The sequence below is a fragment of the Pipra filicauda genome, unplaced genomic scaffold (assembly GCF_003945595.2).
Source record: "Pipra filicauda isolate LSUMZ 115617 unplaced genomic scaffold, ASM394559v2 scaffold112_size3218982_pilon, whole genome shotgun sequence".
NCBI lineage: Eukaryota > Metazoa > Chordata > Aves > Passeriformes > Pipridae > Pipra > Pipra filicauda.
The window spans coordinates 1,396,128-1,414,062 of record NW_024103574.1 but is presented as its reverse complement, the minus strand read 5'-3'; the positions used below and the strand labels follow the sequence as shown (position 1 = coordinate 1,414,062).

The 17,935-nt window shown below is 39.6% G+C and overlaps 1 protein-coding gene and 1 long non-coding RNA gene across 2 annotated transcripts in view; one reads left to right on the top strand and one right to left on the bottom strand.

Moving 5' to 3' along the window:
* The window catches only part of LOC113983896, a 44,714-nt gene that overhangs the window by 486 nt on the left and 26,293 nt on the right, over positions 1-17,935 (top strand). Inside the window, exon 2 of the long non-coding RNA XR_003539273.2 lies at positions 7,647-7,720. This is a non-coding gene — a long non-coding RNA (uncharacterized LOC113983896). The remainder of the gene's footprint in view (positions 1-7,646; positions 7,721-17,935) is intronic.
* EPHX4 (epoxide hydrolase 4) lies at positions 335-17,667 on the bottom strand. The gene is made up of 7 exons (XM_027713498.2): positions 17,390-17,667; positions 14,423-14,508; positions 10,811-10,968; positions 8,656-8,784; positions 6,455-6,558; positions 5,268-5,416; positions 335-1,273 (listed from the first exon to the last, which is right to left on the bottom strand). Exons 1-7 carry the CDS (start codon positions 17,630-17,632, stop codon positions 1,039-1,041), a joined length of 1,104 nt encoding a protein of 367 aa, XP_027569299.1. The 5' UTR covers positions 17,633-17,667; the 3' UTR covers positions 335-1,038.

Sequence of the window (17,935 nt, the reverse complement as noted above, 5' to 3'; positions counted from 1 at the left end):
ACTCACCGATTCTGCGGTCTCATATTTTGTGCTTCTTTTTCCTTTTTAGTTAGCATCCAGTTTTCTTCCCTCCTGCCATCACACGCAAGTTAATTCTACCCTCTGTTTCCGTAATGACTGTGTCTCTTCGTCCCTATAAACACAGGGGCTGGGCAGCAGTTCTTGGAGACAAGAACAGTAGTTGCTCACACAGGAAGGATAATGCCAACAATGAGGCATTATTTTCAAGAAACTACAACAATCATAGCATGGGTGTCCGGGCTGCACACTGGGCAGACACTTCAGCTATTCAAACGCAGTTCTAAGCTTCAGCAAGAAATCTCTCCACAGGAAGTCAGATAAAGAGAGTTGTGTAAGTTGCATTTTATTAGACAGAGGTGGATTTGATACATGTTATATCTTAATTTTCCATTTTTCTTGTTCAGACATGTTGAGTGTACAGATTTCCCATTTTTTAGTCAAGAAAGAAAAACACATTGCACAAAGCAGCTGCATTCAACAATACAACAAGATACGTATCATTATTCACTTAAAGACTAGAAACGTACCCCAGAAAATTTTCAATCGTTCAGTATGCTAAAATATAGATAAAAAGAGTTAGTTACTGTTTAATGGTAAAATACATTAAAAAAATTCAGGCAAATCTAGAATGAAAACTCGTGACTTTCTTCAGTATGGCACCACTCCATTGTTTCATTATAAATTTGTAAAAGGCACCACACATTAAAACCGTAAAGCAAGAGAGAAAACAAAACCAAGCAACTTTCCATGATTTTCTTTCTGTACAAATACATATGTATCTTAAGGCAGGTGTTTTTATGTGCAAAATACAAGTATACAAGTAAAACCAATGTTGGTATCATATATTCTCAAATTCACTTCTTTTAGCTGTAACATTAGTGTCCAAATATACAGTACAATGAAAACACTTTTCTCTAACAGAGCTCAAAATAGAAGGCAGGCTGGAAATATGGCCCTGATAACAATTAGGTTTTAAATCTGAAGAGCTTTTACGTAGACCTCTTAAAACATGTACAGTCATTCTCTTTTTCTTTTTGTCTCTTCCTTAAGAAAGGTCCATATCAACTTGTTCACTATGTCAGGTTGATCCTGCTGGAGCCAATGACTGGCTTCAGACAAAATAGTTAATCTGAAATGATTTTTAACATAAATCCTTGTAATTTCTGCCATCTCAACTTCCATAAATGCATCTCTTTCTCCCCATAACAGCAGGGTTGGCATGATGACTTCATGGTGCTGCAGAGGTAGACAGCTTTAAAAATAAAACACACCTAGTTAGGTCTTATTTTAACAAAAAATCATTATGACATGTTTTAGTCAACATAGCTTTTGAAATCAATGCAGTGAATCTCATTGCAGACTTTCTAAGTTTCAAGATATCTCCTACAATACCAAGAAAACACTGTGACTTAAAATTCTTTAATTGTTTTAAGGATGGTGAAATTGTTAGAAGGTACTTTTACTGTAACAGGTCTCTAATCAGCAGCTGATTGCAACAGAGGTCTCATTTTTGGAATATGAAAGATGCTTCAGCACAGCTCAGGAGCCCCATGACCTCTGTAAAAGGGAATGTGGAACAACATGGCCAGAATTTTGTAGGTCACTTGCTTTCCCTTGGTTGATGAATGGCAAGTTTCTGAACCTGCATTATTTACTGCACACCAGCCAAACTACCTTACTGAAAAATATGTGCCCAGCAAATGGCAGGCTGCCATTGCTGGATATTATGGAAGATACCAGCTAGAGTGTTTCAGACCTATTAAAAATTAAATATCATAGAGTACAGCTGAAAATAAAAATATTTGTAAAATAAGATGTTCTATAGAACATTGATGTCTGAAATGCTGAACTGAATTCAGTTACATTCACTGTATGAAATTCATGCAACATTCAAAATGCTTCAGAGTTCCCTTTACAAAGCACCACAGTATTTTTTGAAGGCCTAGGACTTACATACCTACATCTTTTACATGCAGTGAAGGAAAACTGTTTCTTAAAGATTTACTTTTCATGAAGTCATAGTCTCTCTAAAACTGCAACATCACAACCCAGAGTTTTGTCAGACTAGAAAGCGTTTAAAGATAAATACATTATAAGACATTTGAAGAACACTTTGAATAAAAACCCTTAGAAAGAAAAACTATAATAAACATGATACTATCACAATGACCTACTTAAACTTTCAATAAAAAGATTATTTTTTAAATACAATTATTTAGAATTGAATATTTAATAAATATTACCTTATATTACACGTATTAAGAAAGATGCAAGTAACTAGAAAGTAAAGACTATTTCACCATTAACCCACCCAAATTTATTCCAGCACATCTGTTTCAGAGATGCTGAAAAATTTATCTAAGATTGAATTGCTTAATTTTAGTCACATATAGTAACAGACTGTGACAATTCAAAACAGACTCCATCTGATCAGATACAAATCTTCGTTATATTAATGCACAAATAGGAATATTTTAAACCAGTAATGTATAAAAAAGATTTTCTGTACAAACTTTTATGACATACTTAAGTACTAGTTTTAACCTTAGGAGTTAGTTAAGAGATTATGCTCTGTAAAGAGGAAAAGACAAAGAAGATGACTTGCATTAGTTTAAAATAAGACAAAGAAGTGGAGGCTTTGAAGATGTTCTTCCTCTACTTACACATTATGTCAAAAAATGTTAATAAAAGATCACTTTCAGTGATAATTTAATTTCATTTTGATTGATGAATTAGGAAAACTCTTAAAATTCCTTTTTTACCAGTAAATTTAAATCTCATTTTGCAAACACCCTGACCTCAGCCACTGAACCATAGCTTATTCATAGTACCAGTTTTAAAAACTGATAATCTGATGATCTCATTCAGTGCATTTAGACTAACCTTTTTACCTTTAAAATCCAGTATCCTGGGTCTTTTCACTATTTAAGTGTGGTGTTTTCACTACTGTAGGGTTTCCTATTTTGTGCCTTGCAAGACTTGTAGCCTGACTTACTTAGATAAAAAATCTACCAGGCTTTTTTACACATGCTGCATACATAAACAACCTGTCATTTTTCACTGCCTATGAACTACACTGTATGTCTTTTCAGTCTGGAATATGGGAAATTGTATTATGCCTGAAATTTCTAGAAATTGCCTTTAATGACAATTAACACGCGGATATCACATTTAGAAAGAAGTTCCACTCCTTAAGTGTTAAAGTCTTTGAAAAACAGACTCAAACCTTCATACAGCATTGTTATACAGCTTTTCTGTAAACAAATAGTGAAGTAACTTCTTAACTGCTGTAAGATAACTAATGCCATTTTCTAAAAATATAGCATATCAGAAGAAATTCAAGCTCCAGCTCTGTACCTATCTCTCTTAACCAAGCACGACAGGAAAGCTTTATGATTTTTATTCTCAAAGTGTTTGAATCTAAAGTATAGTGAAGGGAATGGCTGCTGTGCTATTTATAAAAGGATGTGTTGGTGAAGGATGGAAGTAGGTTATTTCAATCATCTATTTGGAAATAATTTTCCAGAAAAATCAAGCTCTGAAGAATGAAACTCTAAATGGATAGTAATGAGTTGGTAACCTTTAACATGTAGGTCACCAGTACCAGCCCACTGGGAGTTGTGGTGAATACAAGTCATTAGCATCCAAGTGCTGCTTAACAACTCATATGAGAGAAAGGGAAAATTTCAATCCAGTTTTAGTATTTAAGAAATCACATCCTGTAAGGTGTGACAAAGTGTGACCATCAGAATTGGTGGCAAGAACTGAATGAGCTGAAGACTAATCTTTTCTTTCCAGTCCAAAGCCTTCTGCATCGTGGCTGACAGCAGCTAAAATAAAATTCTCTGAATTCCTTACAGGTATACTTTCATTAGAAAAATAAAGCGAACACTGCACAAACATACACACAAAACACACAGAGGAATTAACAGCTCTGAAGATACTTTCTGATTAATAACTGATACTAGACTTTTTTTGAGCCTGAAAAGGCCTGAAATAGTTTAAACATATCAAAGATTTGTTTCATCTGAGTCCCACAGCCATTCAGCTGTCACAGGCACGTCACTGTTGCAGTCAGAGGAGCATCTGGTTAATGTGCACGCTCGGTGATGCGAGGTGCTGTGCCCAACGTAACCAACAGGGCTCCGGGCGCTCGCGCCTCTCCAGCTCCTCATTAGCCCTTCCCCGGGGCTCCTGCAGAGCAGCTGCCGGGCCGGGAGCGGCTGTGCAGCCACACAGCTCCAGCGCCCTTGGACAGCCCAGCTGATGTCATCGACTTTTCTCTGCGTAGCTTTAACTAAGTGTGCTGTTTCCAGCAGGGCCATCCCATTTATTGCCCACTGTCATCCATGCTTGGTGTTGTCTTTCCACTTTCTCCTTCCAGTTTTGTCTCTTAGCCTGAACAAGACAGCAACTAGCTCGGATCCTTGTTTTCCTCACAGTATTTCCCTGCTGATTGCTCTCCTGACAGTGACAGCATGGATAGCACAGAAAGCAATAAAGGTGGTACTGAATTTGCATCAGGGGAAATGAAAAGTTAATCTACCTCAAACATCTACTGCCTGACTTTAGGGAAAGAAGGGAATGGTCATTTTAAAGAATATTGGGAAGTTGGTCTTGTGTTAGAGAAGCATGCAGGACGTTTATCACTGCTGAAGACTGGACAGTAAAGGAAAAACAAGTTCAACACCACTCTTCTTGATACAGTCCTTCAAGTTAGCTCTATAAGTAGAGTATACAGAGTTAAAGCCCTTCTGGCCATGTTTTTGGTAGGTAAAAAGGGGGTGTCAGACATAGTTTTGTAAAGTTACAAGTGAGGGTCACGTACTTGGATGCCGTATTATCTAGTAGTATTATCTAATAGTAAGCTCTTGATAGATATTATAATTACTTAATATGAATTGTAATGCAAACAATTAATTGATGTTAATTTTTAAGTGTTATTTAGAGATAGATTTATGGAATTGCCATGGGTGCTGTGTATGAGGGAGGGCCTTCGCTTTATTAGATTTTGAAACAAAAATTTTCCTTATCTGCACTCTGGTTGTTTTGCTGTTTTGTATGGACACCACACAGAACACGAGGCCTCACCTGCCTTACCGTACCTGCCCCCGGCACCTGGGGAGGCTTCGGAAACAGAGCTGCCGTTCTCCCCCTCTGCCTCAGCGGCAGGAGCCGCAGTAACATTTTTGGGCTCCAGGGGACTCTCAGAAATATTTTCCTCTGTTTGAGAACGTTATACTGACCTGAAAATAGTCCTGTAATGGTTAATGGGTCCTGTTAGTGCTCCAGGTTGTGAAAAGACATACAGATAAGCTTCGATATCTTCTGCTGTTAATCTGCAACCTTTCCTTCCAATTCCAGTGGCCTGGCTGGTAAATAAACTTTTCAGGACCTACAAAAGGAAGAATGAAAAGCTATTACCTAAGATAGCTAGAAAATGTGTTTTCTCTCCTTCAACAGGACATATCTTTCTAAAATCTACTTATACATATTTATAAATTTGTTTATGTTCAGAGTTGTAGTGGGTTGACCCTGGCTGGATGCCAGGTACCCACCAAAGCCACTCTATCACTCACTTCTGTGACTGGACAGGGGGAGAGAACATACAACGAAGGGTTCAAATGTTTTTTTAGAGAGCTGTGTAAAGCACATGGTTAACTTATTTCTAGTGTAACTTACTTCAGAATAATCAAGTACAGACAAATGCCAATATTACCCTACCCAGTTACTGAGTTCTGCATCCTGACCTGCCACCTATGAAAGGCAAAGGCAAGCACAGGCACACACTTTTTTTTGTTGGGATGGACCCCAGTAGGTGACAGGGCTGGAGGGAGGATGATTCATGACCTCCCCAGCTGGCTGTGCCCTGTGTGCATGCAGCACTGGGAGCTCTGCACTGGGCTGTTTGCATGTAGGAGGCGTATGCCTGCAGCTGCTTTGTCCCTTTCTATGTGCTTGCACTTGGTTTTTAAGGTTACACGAAGTGCTGGCCTTGGTTCCTCAGGCAGAATTAATCACCTGGCTGAATGTGATGGCCAGACTCCCAGTCTGCCTGCCCTGCAGCAGGCTCTAAGAGGTAAGAGAATGTTCCACTGCCCATGGGAGCTTCAGATAAGTCAGCAGGAGTTCCACAGGCACCAACTATGTCCCAGTGTTATGGGCACAAGTAAAACCAGCTGACTCTCTAGGTGGAGTAATGCACTGCAGTGCTGGAGGTTAAAACTATGTGCCTGAACACCTCCCAGAAGTGCAAGAGTTAATCTCAGTAACTCTATGTACTTATATCCTACTTTATATAAAGCTTAAGAAGAAAAATCAGAAAGCTCCATATTTTTTCCAGTAATTAGAACTCCATCAGAAGGGATCAATGTAGGTGGCAATTCTATTACTCACTGTTAAATATATAAACAAGAGCATTCATTTTGCTCACCTTGAAATCATTTAGAGTAAACATGAATTCAGGAAACCATGGCATTTGGAAAAAGAAGTAGTAACCAGATTTAATCAATTGTGATGGATGTCGTAGAATGTATTCTGAAACAAAAATGCCCATGAATTAAAAATGAAAACTGATGATTCAAACAAAATTACTGTTAATATTACTATTTTTTAAACTTAAAGGAATGTTTTAAAAATATTACATTAAAGCATGCTATGTGACAAAAGATGATTATTGTTTCAGGAGTAAATATATGGTGTGGCCATTAAAACATAGTTCTTTTATAAATGTTAATATAAACAGCCAGCAAAACAAAAGTTAGCCAAAGATTAAGTGAGGACAGCGACACTGGGGAGTTTAATCGAATTATAGGTTTTCACTTAGAGATCTATGTGTGTAGCTAGTCCAAAGCATTTTTTTCACAGATGTGGAATAAAGGGCATAAATAAAAATATTTAGGTATTTCTCTCATCAATGATGTGATGCACAGAAATCTGTAGATGATGATCCACTGACATTCTAAAGACTGCATCACTCTTGTTCACAGAAGTACAGATTTTTTCTAACAGTTGTCTACTTGGCAATTTCAAGAACCGTAATCAAGGTTATATAGAGTCACTTTTTAAAGATTTTTTAAAGTAATTTTAAAAGACACTGGAGCATATATAACAAAAGAAAATGATACAGACATGCATTAACTCTTTTTTAAAAATTGTAAATTTATATCTTCAGTGAGTTGCAATAGCCAACACTGACATTCAAATATCTAACTTCCTCAAAGCAAGCACACAATGTGTACAGGTACTAGGAATTCTAGAACTTATTCTTTACAGGTGCAAATTCAGGAAGGTAAAACTGCATTCCCAACACAGGAGGTATCTCTGAAATATTAATTCTGACAATGAATAAAAATGGGGTTTAAACCAATGTAAATTGAAGTGTCATCTATCTTCTAAACGTTCATATCTTACACATTCTTAAATTGCATTACCCATTATATTTTTCCTTGCTAGACCATCACTGCTAACTTTACTTTTCTCCACTATTTATAAACTGTATATTTTCATTTAACCCACAGTAGAACAAATTTGATCTAGGGAGAATTTATCAAGCTACAGAGCAGATTTTGTACTTCAACAAATATGCAAACAAATACTGTAATAAAATGTAATTGTCTCCACAGCCTGGCTCCTGCTGTCAGTGAAAATACTGCAAAAAGCTCCTACTTCCTCATGTGATGAACAGACCTCTCCTGGGGTAAGTGTGGCTTTACTACCTGACAAAATGTTCTTTAGTATCTTAGAAAGGTGCCCAAAAACTCTGTGAGAACATCATATGTGGATGGTTCTGATTCTACAGTGGTGTAAGGTCTGATTTATATTCAACTGAAATGAAAATTAAAGCTGCACTGAATATTCTTAGCTGTTTCTAGGGAAATGAGGTGATTTGTTAAATGGAAATGGGTAAGGCCAGCAATTGAAAAAATTGAATTTAGGGAGATACTACTTTCATTTTCATTATGGAATGTTGATATAATCCCTATGAAATGTTTTGTAATTCTGGGTAGTAGACAAAGTCTATCACACAACAAATTCTGCTAGTGCACCTCAGTCCTTGTTTCAGCTCAGTACTAGTACATCTAGTAAGAGTACTAGTACTAGTACTAGTATAGTAGCATCTAGTAAGTAGCCTGGAAGGCTGTTGTCTTCCGATGAATATTGTACCAGATCATAAATTATTGCTTGTCACCTAAATTGGGATTTAATTCTAATGTCTGAGTCACATGTATACAAAGGCTGGTTTATGCAGATTTAATAGTGCAGTGAGGCCTTAACCAAAGTGTAATACAATACACAGCCCTCTCTTCAGGGAATTTTATCCTGCCAAAGCGGAACAAAACAGATTCATCTGTTCGAAAATTATGTTTGTGGACCTTCAAGGTTTACTAAAAAAGTCAGTAAATTTTGTTGCAAGCGCTCCCAACTTCCTACAATAAATTTATTTCCAAAAGTCAGATACTCGATAAAATACATTATAAAATGATACTTCATAAAATACAGCCCAGATTGTGAGAAGCATGGAGTACTTATCTACTGAACATCTAACGGGGCAGGTAGTTGGTTCTCAAAGCAAACATAATCGTAGTGGAAGTGCAGATACTTTGATTTAACAAAGACTACTGTAAAACTCACCTGTAAATACAGAAGGATGAGGGAAATTAACCACAATGAGCTTAGTCACCATTTCAGGGTAACAAATAGCCACTAACCAAGCGATCATTCCTCCCCAGTCATGGCCAATCAACACACACTTGTTGTATCCTACCACATAAACACAGATACATGCTTTTATTTCAATGGAATTAGTATCCATAGAAATTATCACATACAATAATGATTTCATTATTGCACAAAATAGGTGGTTCAGCACATTTATTAATGTAACTTCAGTACTGCCCTGCTTCCATTACTAATGGTCAGAAAAAATAGTCCACTGGTATACTTTAAAAATGTACAAATATTTAAAATTGTTTAATTGAACTTCATTAAACTTTAACTGTACTACCTCCATGTCAACCTAAAGTCACTCAGTATCCAGACTGCCACCCTGTTTACATCTTGGCCAGTACAGGGTCAGACAGACAGTTCAATTACAGTCATTATAATGCATGTACATTTGTCATGTTTAGAGAGTTTGGAGTTTGAAACTGCAGACAAAAAGATGGAGCGATCTGCTAAGCCCCTCCTGAACAAAACTAATCCTCATGAATTTCTCTGAATATGGGAGGTTATCTAAGCGCTCAACACCACTATTATGCAAAAAGTGGGCATTATACTTCATAGCCATATACATAGCATATATATGCACACCTATATATACACTTAGTAGGCCCACAGCTTTTCTCCATAAGCTGTTGTGTTGGCAATTTTTAAAGTTGTTGACATTCACATACTTATTCTTCCATCAACAAAAATGGTATTTAACAGCAATAAAAGGGTCATGTGGGATAACAACTGAGTTTTTGAAAGTCTAACTATTCCTTCTTTAAGCACTGCTGGAACACGCACTGTAGTGTCAGATATCACCACCCTCCTCACTGAGGATTGGAACACTGAGCACATACACTGCAAATTAAACATATAAAAGCCAAGATTTCTAGAATTCTGACATAAAATTTGGACAGAGTTGTCAAAGCACCTTATAAACCCTCTTGAATATAAACCTTTTGGAGCACTTTTGATATAATCAAGTTCTCCAAAAGAATTTAACTTAGGGTTAGAACAAAGATAACAAGCCTCTGAAATACTTTATCAAAAAAATTTTAAATCCCTATGAAATTGAATTATGCTGAGAGCACTTCTCAAGCATAACCACGGCATTACTGTGGAGATTAACAAAACCAGCAAAGGCTGGAAAATGTAAACACAGTGTGGGGACTGCCTGCCCAATCTTTTGACAATGCTCAAACATCACAATCAAAGCAAATTCTAAATTCAAACCTCAGAACTGGAATCACTGCTTTACTATTTCTTCATATGAAATGAAGTAAGTGATTTCACCATCACTGGAGTATCCAGGGAATTTAAATGACTCAGAGAATGACAATCTAACCCCTTGTGTTGCTATTGGTAGGAAATACCCTTCACCAGGTATTACAATTTATCGCCCAAACAGCGACACTTCAAACTGAACTGGAGGGACAAATTTTGCAGGCTCACTTCGGCTCTAGACCATTACACTGGGTATTTGCGTGTCCCTTGTTCTCCCTTCTGTTCTTCTCTTCTCTCTGTTGTGTAAGACAGAGCGATTCAGCTCTGGAGAACTGACCACTGTGCAGGAGTAGTATTTTGGGAGAGTTTTTTTGGTTTTTTTTTAATACAGCAGATGTACTCTCATCATTTCTATAAAGCCCACAATATTTACTCTGCCTTGTTTGTGCAAGAAAAATGTCACCTGATTTAAATTCTTTGTTCTGGAAGTGCTAATTCAAAACATTATCCTCTAAGTGCCAGGAGCAAAGACTTTCTTAGGGATAAAGACCAGAGGTTTGTACTGCTGAATTTCATAGCACATAGGAAAGATTTTTTTTTTAAACTCATGATGGAAAAATCATCTTTACCTGTTGTTTATACTGACATACAGATCATAATTAGAAAACAACCCTTTTTCATTTATAATAATCCATAAAATACGAGTATCCTTAGATTTATACCTATATGTATCTGTGATGTGTATATATTAAAAAGACTGCAGTTTAAGAAAAAACAGTTCTAGATCTTTATGGGTTTTTCTTGCTAGAAAATCAAGTCATCTATGAGTCAAGTAGGTTGTCTTCTAGTACCGCACCTAGAGATTCCAAAATGTCCTTTATATCTGCTATCAGGCAATCTAACTTGTAACTTTCTTTGTGAGAAGGAGCATCTGTTTCTCCATAACCTCTCAAATCCAGGGCCACCACTCGATATTCACTTTTAAATTCCCGCAATTGATGGCGCCAAGAATACCTAACAAAGAGGAAAAAAAGTTGGAGTTATAAGGTCAAGCAGTATGATATCAAAATGCACTCAATGCTTTTGCACCCAAATAACTGAGGGTAAATTAGCATGGCTTTCTTTGCAATGAGATTCCTTTTCCTTTCTGTGCTACGCTGATGGTCCTTTGTGGCTGCAGTAGTTTTCTGTTCCCTTCTCGAATTTGCCAGTAAGGAAGTGCAGCTGCCAGAAAGGGGGCCTGGCCAGAGCTGGGGTGTTTCAACAATTCCTGGAGTCTGGTACAGTCCCTTTGCAGCAAAGGAAGGAGGCATAAACCAGAGCACAGAGAGGACTATTCTGTGTTATCCTTGGAGCCACAGTATCAACAAAATGTAAGGTCTGAAAAGCTGTCCCTTCTCCCTGACTTACTGACACACACATTTTGATGGAGCAGGGAAACATACCTCAAGGCATGGTTGATTTTTTTTTTATTCAGAAAAACAATGTCAGATAATTCATACACTAAATAACCCGAAGAAAGAAATTAAATTAATAACAAATGAATTTGGTAAAGTTTGTGGGATTTATATTTCATCTGTGTCTCTTTACTACCAGAACTGTTCCAGAACAAGCTGTCTCAATGTGTTGGTGGTATACAAAATATTTCATTCCTTGTGTTTCTATGGAAAAGAGTGATAACATTACACACATCAAAAGACATACAAAATTAAGAACTTGGGCAAAGGCCTGGGCTATTCCTCATTCTGTAACAGTATGTAGTGATTATATGTGTGTTATGAAGCAAAAATAACAAGAAAATGGTGGGTCTCATCCTGCAAGAACTATTTGCCCTTCAGCTGTTACTGAAACCAGATAAATTTCAGAATAGCTAGTACCAAGACACACATGGCCTTATATTACACTGTAATAGAGAGATACATGAATCCTTCTCAGCATATTTAATAGTGGCTGTATCCCGCTGTGGTAGCTTTTATTTCTGCTTGTTTCAACAGTCTCAGATAAAGGATATATAATATTTGGATCATCAGTGGTCGTAGCAGTGATGCACAGAATTCTACCTTAATCCAAATAGTGTTTATATCAGACCATTGGCTCTTCTGCTTGATCTTTGCCTTCAGCCTATTAGTAATATTAAGTAATATTGCAGGTACACTCAATGATATAAATCTGTATTCATATAATCAAAACAGTCAAACATTTTCATTTCAGCGCCATATAATGCAAAGATAAGGTTTAGCTGAGATCTCCAGGAATGAATCTTTTAAAGGCATTATATAACGACTTGGAAGCTGAATTTGCCATGGTAACTGTTGCAGCTTTTCTATGTACTTCAGTAAGAAGAAAGAACCAGTCCCATAAATAAATAAATTAACTATTTTTGTTTTTAGAAGATGTCTATGAGCTGTCCTCATCTTCTGTTTTCACAACAGTCCGTCAATCATCAAATGTCTGACCTACCAAATGGGTAGGTTTTATATTTGAAGAAATCCTTTTACCACATATGATATGTAACTACTGGACAACTGCTTTGCAAACAGAATTTGGAAATGTTGCGAATGCTTCTATGTTCATAAGGTTCAATCATAGAAACTATTTTGAGACTTTTTGATCCCTTTCTCTCTAAAAGGCGAGTTGTACAAAATTTAGCAGCTCACACACAAATCTTGTAGGTACCCAGCTGTCTCAACACATTATGCCCAATTTCAAATATTTTATTATTGTCTTTCCACAACATTGGTATTGATTTTCAAGTTCTTATGCATCTAAAGCACTTAGTGGCTCTGGTGCATTATATTCTTAAGTGATCTTTCATGTTCAGACATTCTCTATCACTCACTAAGGTCAGTATTGTTTGGTTATATTTGTCCTATTTATAACCTTGAGACATTTGAAGGCAGAGGATTTGTTACAATTAAGAACTCTGACTGTGGATCATATCCTTTTTATTTTCCTAGACAAACAGTACAAATTTGATGCTGCTTTAAATCTCTCTTAAATTGTGGTTATTTTATCTTGTGCTCTCAGAACAATCACTATTCCTGCATAAAAAAATCTTTGCTGATTGAGTGAACAACCCGACCTGAGTATTTGTAGCATAACTTTTTTACAGACTATTAGCACAGCATGTGGTCTTCTTTTTAAAAACAGTGACATGAACTATGCTACTGGTGGTCCCAGTGACCTGTATAACAGGTTTTTTATTCATAATTTTTGAATGGTCAGATAATATAATATATTAGCCATCACTTATAGCATGACTCACCATTCTAAACTGTAAGAATGGCTATCTGCTTTCTGAAAGTAATATACTTGATCTCAGTAGAATATGTATGTAAACTGCTAATTTTTCCATTCCCCCTGTAGGGGAAATCAGCTGCACTCTCATTGCCTGTGTTAGAATATGCTTTATGCAAGGTATGCATAATGTTTGCATAGAATATGCACTGCTCCATCTACCAGTCCTTTCAATCAAAGTTTTCAGTTTTAATAATTTTAGATAGCAATTTACTATTAGAACAATCTACTTCTTTGAAAATTTACCTTAACATAAACATGACTCTTTACCATCATCCTCAAGGCCATTAGTATCTATGGGAAATTGCTGCTAAGGGAAGAGAACTGACTTTTGTTTTACCTGGGTCAGTTTGTCATGGTATGACCTTAGTCCAAATTGAAAGATGACAGTTGCAACAGTGGACCCTAGCTCCGTACCTGAGTTTAGGAAGGAAAAAGGATCATTTAACTTGCTGAACTACTGGCATTAGCACTTCCTTTATTCCCTTATTGGTTTTTTGGTAGCAAGTTCTGTAAGCCATGCTTCACTAGTTAAACCTGACAATGATAGCCTTTGGTTAAATCATTAGACACATGACTGCTTTTCACTGTTATAAACAAACATTTAGGACTGTGTTTGATTCATCATTCATCTTGTGATGAACTAATAATAGAATCTTTTTCCCTGAGTAGCATTCTGAAATTAGGCTGCACAATAGCCTATAGAACTCATAGTTCTTCTTCACCTTCCTCAGTTAAAAATTAAGGTATAGTATTTTTAATAAACGGAGCAATCCATATTGCTTATCCTTATTTTAATACCCTCTGCAATAATTCATAAGTTTATCCATATAGTGCAAGTGCTATCCAAAGAGGAAATTTGCTAAAAATGAGCAGTTCCTCCCCAAAGTTTGAAGAAAAGGGTACATACCTGGGGAAAAGTGAATTGAAAATGCAAAAAAGATGGTTGGTTTGTGTTAGTCTGCAGGAATTTTTTCTGCAGGAATTTTTTCTGGATGCTGTAGTTAAAAAAATGTTTCCGTGGTTTATTGCCTACTAAAACTTCATGCCATTAGTTAGTACTCATAAACATATATAATGGATCACACTGGGGATATTTAGGTTGAGATGTTCACTCTTGGGTATCTTATGCAGCCTCTTTTATATAAGAAAAGCATGTAGGGAGTTTTACCAGAATTCTGGAAAGCCATGAAGTAGCAGCATCAGTGGTTTACCCCTTTCTCCAGCAGCCACATAGTGGAATCGTAACCCTGAATCCTAAAATGAGAGAAAAAGAAGTGTGCTTTTATTGCTGCATAAAACTGCTATTCTGGGATTTGAGAATGATGATGGTTTCAGACAATATTCTAAGAAACAATATATTGCAGCTGAAAAAAATCAAATTATTAGTTTTGAAGCTGAAGCCTTCTGTGCTTCTGAGAGCCAGTATGTGCTACACGCTGGCAATGCTGAGTATCCCACACCCAGGCAATGCTGAGTATCCCACACCCTCGCCACCACAGCTTTCCCCAGGGAGAACTATCTCTGGTACCTGCCAGGCTGTGTGAGTGTGTGCTGGTCCAGCAATGAGCACAGCAATGCTCCTGACACAGCCCTGGCTCCGTGACTGGGAAATGCAGGTTACTGTCGAAGCAAACTCCTTGCTTTCACGTGGACACCAGTCATGTGCTTTAACAGAAAGACTTTGAGACTCAGTATACTTTAAATGCACTTTCAATCTTTCAGTTAGCTTGTAAAGTTATGCAACTATTTAAAACCATCACATTGCATTCTGGCATGATAAAGGACTGCATGGATTCTTCAGAACAAAAAGCAATCAAAATTAAGTAACTAGAAAGCAAGTTGTTTTTGCTAGTTTTTACTATTCAAGGTTTCAGACTCACTCCAGAAAATTAAACCTTAATGTTATAATGTTCTTTCTGCACTGTCTGTAGTCACTGGTTTTGATGCACCTTTTAAGAAAATGGGTCTTATGGGAATTACGAGCAGACAAGTTACTTATTGCAGAGGCTGAACGCTGAAATGCTATTGAAGTGAATAGATGTACACAAGCTTACACTGACTCAAGGTCAAATCCAGTAGAATTTAAACAAACTGAGATTATGACCCAGAGTTTTTACTGAATTCTGACACAGAAGTAGATACAGAAATTGGGAGTTAGCTTACAAAATACTGTTTAGAAGTCACATGAAGGAAATGGCAGGAAGAAAGGTTGTGCAGCTCCTGAATGAATGTCAGAGCCTGCACTGTTTCTGCTATTTCAAAAAGGAAAGAAAGATCCCATGCCTTTTGCTGCACATCAAGAGCTAATATCAGGGCAAGGATCACAAATGCATACAAAAAGGTTTTATTGCCAAAGATGCTTCAAATGTTCTGAGATATCTTAGCGCTGATAAGTTACTAACCAGCTACAAAACAATTAACTTACATCCTGATTCTCAAAAGGGCTCCAAAGAGAGAACTATTTGGATTTTTGATACTTGCTATGGATATAAACAGGGACTTTTGCTCAGTTTTGCCCCAAATGACACTGATATTTCACCTCTGGGGTGCCAATGAACTTGAAGTCCTTAGAGGTAAAATAAATTCCTAGTAAATTTTAGGACCATTACATCATCTGTGCAGTTCTCCAGATCACTCTGCCTTTGATCCTTTTACATTTAAAAAAGTAGAAGTTTCTCAATTTCCTTCCACAGTTTCTCTTCTCAGTTTAATGAGTAGTGGGAAATCGCTCCTCCATGCTGCTTCTTTCAGTTAGTGTCCTCTAGGGATTTACCCTCAATGCTGTTATTTTAATCTATTTGTTGCTTTTAAGGACATCCCCTTTACTCATACAAATTCAATCACCACTCACACAGCAGTTTAAATGTTATGTACCCCGAACTCTAACCATCTAACCTTTTCAGTTGCTGCTTTCTATCCCCATTTTTCCACCCCCAAAACAGACATAGGATGTTGCCGTCTTTTCTGAAATGGACTGTTTTCTTTGTTTTGTTGAAATCTGAACAGATCTGTAGGATATGTGTGTTTGGAAAAAAAGCCATTAGCCTGCTGTTATCCAAGAGCAAGAGTTTCTTATTTCCTGAAATGAGTGATCGACTGTCATATTGACAGCAATTTGATTTGCCCCCAAATGCTCTTCTACTACTGTCACACCCCTCTCACTTCCCCAGCAGCCCATTAATTTACTGCTCTGTGCTACAAGAAAAAAAGAATGTCATACAAGTAAAAAAGTCCACACCGCTAGCAAAAGAAGACAAGCAAATCATCAGAAAATGAGGCTCAATGATTTATATTAGTACTGCCTGGCATGAAACCATCTGCACAGAACCCTGAGAACAGGGTATTAAAAATAGCACTTGACAAAATTTGCTGTGCATTCTTTGCTCACCTATAGCTGCAAAAGAAATCTAGATAATACAACTTCATTTAGAGCATTTTGTAAAGGAGCAAATCGCAGGTAGAGACCTGAGACAAGCACCCAAATTAACTGTGGTGGCTTTAACTGTACAACCTGAGGGACAGCGCTTAGTTTCTTACTCTGTGTTTTTCCCTGCGACTCTGATGCGCGGCTGGCCAAACAGTAAATCCCGGCGAGCGCAGAGGCGGCGCGGGGAGCGGCGGGGTGCGGGAGACCCAGGGCGGGCGAGCCCCTCACCCGCCCACCCAGGGGGCTCCGCACCCCAGACGGGCACCGCTTCCCCCCGGGGCGGACGGACCGGGCCCGGCCTAAAGCCCCTCAGCGAGCGCGGCGGGCACGGCACCGCTCCGGGGGCAGCGCGGGAAGGCGCGGTGTGAGCGCAGGTGGGCGAGCAGGCACGGCAAGGCGGGCAGGGGTGCCACGCACAGGGGCTGCCATGCACAGAGCACCCCGCGAACAGCAGGGCGGGCAGGGGTGCCACGCACAGGGGCTGCCATGCACAGAGCACCCCGCGAACAGCAGGGCAGGCAGTGGTGCCATGCACAGCGCACCCCACACACAGCAGGGAGGGCGGGGGTGTCGTGCACAGCACACTCCACGCACAGCAGGGCGGGCAGTGGTGCCATGCACAGGGGGTGCCATGCACAGGGGGTGCCATGCTCAATGCGGGGGTGCAACGCGCACAGCGGGGCCCGCGCCCCCCGCCCGCGCCCTCACCTTGATGCGGACGTAGCAGTGGGTGCCCAGGGAGGGGTCGTTGAGGCAGGCAGGGGGGTTCTCCCGCACCACCCAGCGGAAGGTCTCACCCGGCCGCCGGCCGATGCTCCAGAGCAGCCGCAGCCCGGCGATGCAGGCGCACACCCCGCAGTAGCTGTACACCAGCGCCCAGAAGAGCAGCGCCCGGGCGGCCACCATCACCCGGCGGGCGGGCGGCGGGCACGCAGCGCCGGGTCTCGCCATCGGGCCCCGCCGCCGCCGCCGAACCCGCCGGCCGGGAGAGGTTGGAGCGCCGCCGCCGCCAGGAGCCGCCCGAGCGGAGGCACCGGGAGCGGCGGCGGAGGCGCGCCCGCCCCGCGGCCCTCGCCCCACACCGCCGGCGGGCACGGCACGGACACGGCACGGACACAGCACCGGCCGCTCGCCCCGCCCGGCTGCACGGCCCGGGCTCGCCGGACCCCGAGCGGCGTCTCGGGAGCGGCGGCGCTGCGGCCGAGGGCGCGCCCAGCTGCGGAGGGCTCGGCCACGGGGGGCTCTGCTCCCCAA

Excerpts from the sequence above, each read along its gene's own strand:
- EPHX4 (XM_027713498.2), bottom strand. The coding sequence starts at position 17,632 with ATGGCGAGACCCGGCGCTGCGTGCCCGCCGCCCGCCCGCCGGGTGATG. Across the intron at positions 5,417-6,454 it reads TTACTCTAAATGATTTCAAG|GTCCTGAAAAGTTTATTTAC; the intron begins GTGAGCAAAATG and ends TTCCTTTTGTAG. Across the intron at positions 1,274-5,267 it reads CATTACAGGACTATTTTCAG|CTGTCTACCTCTGCAGCACC; the intron begins GTCAGTATAACG and ends TTATTTTTAAAG.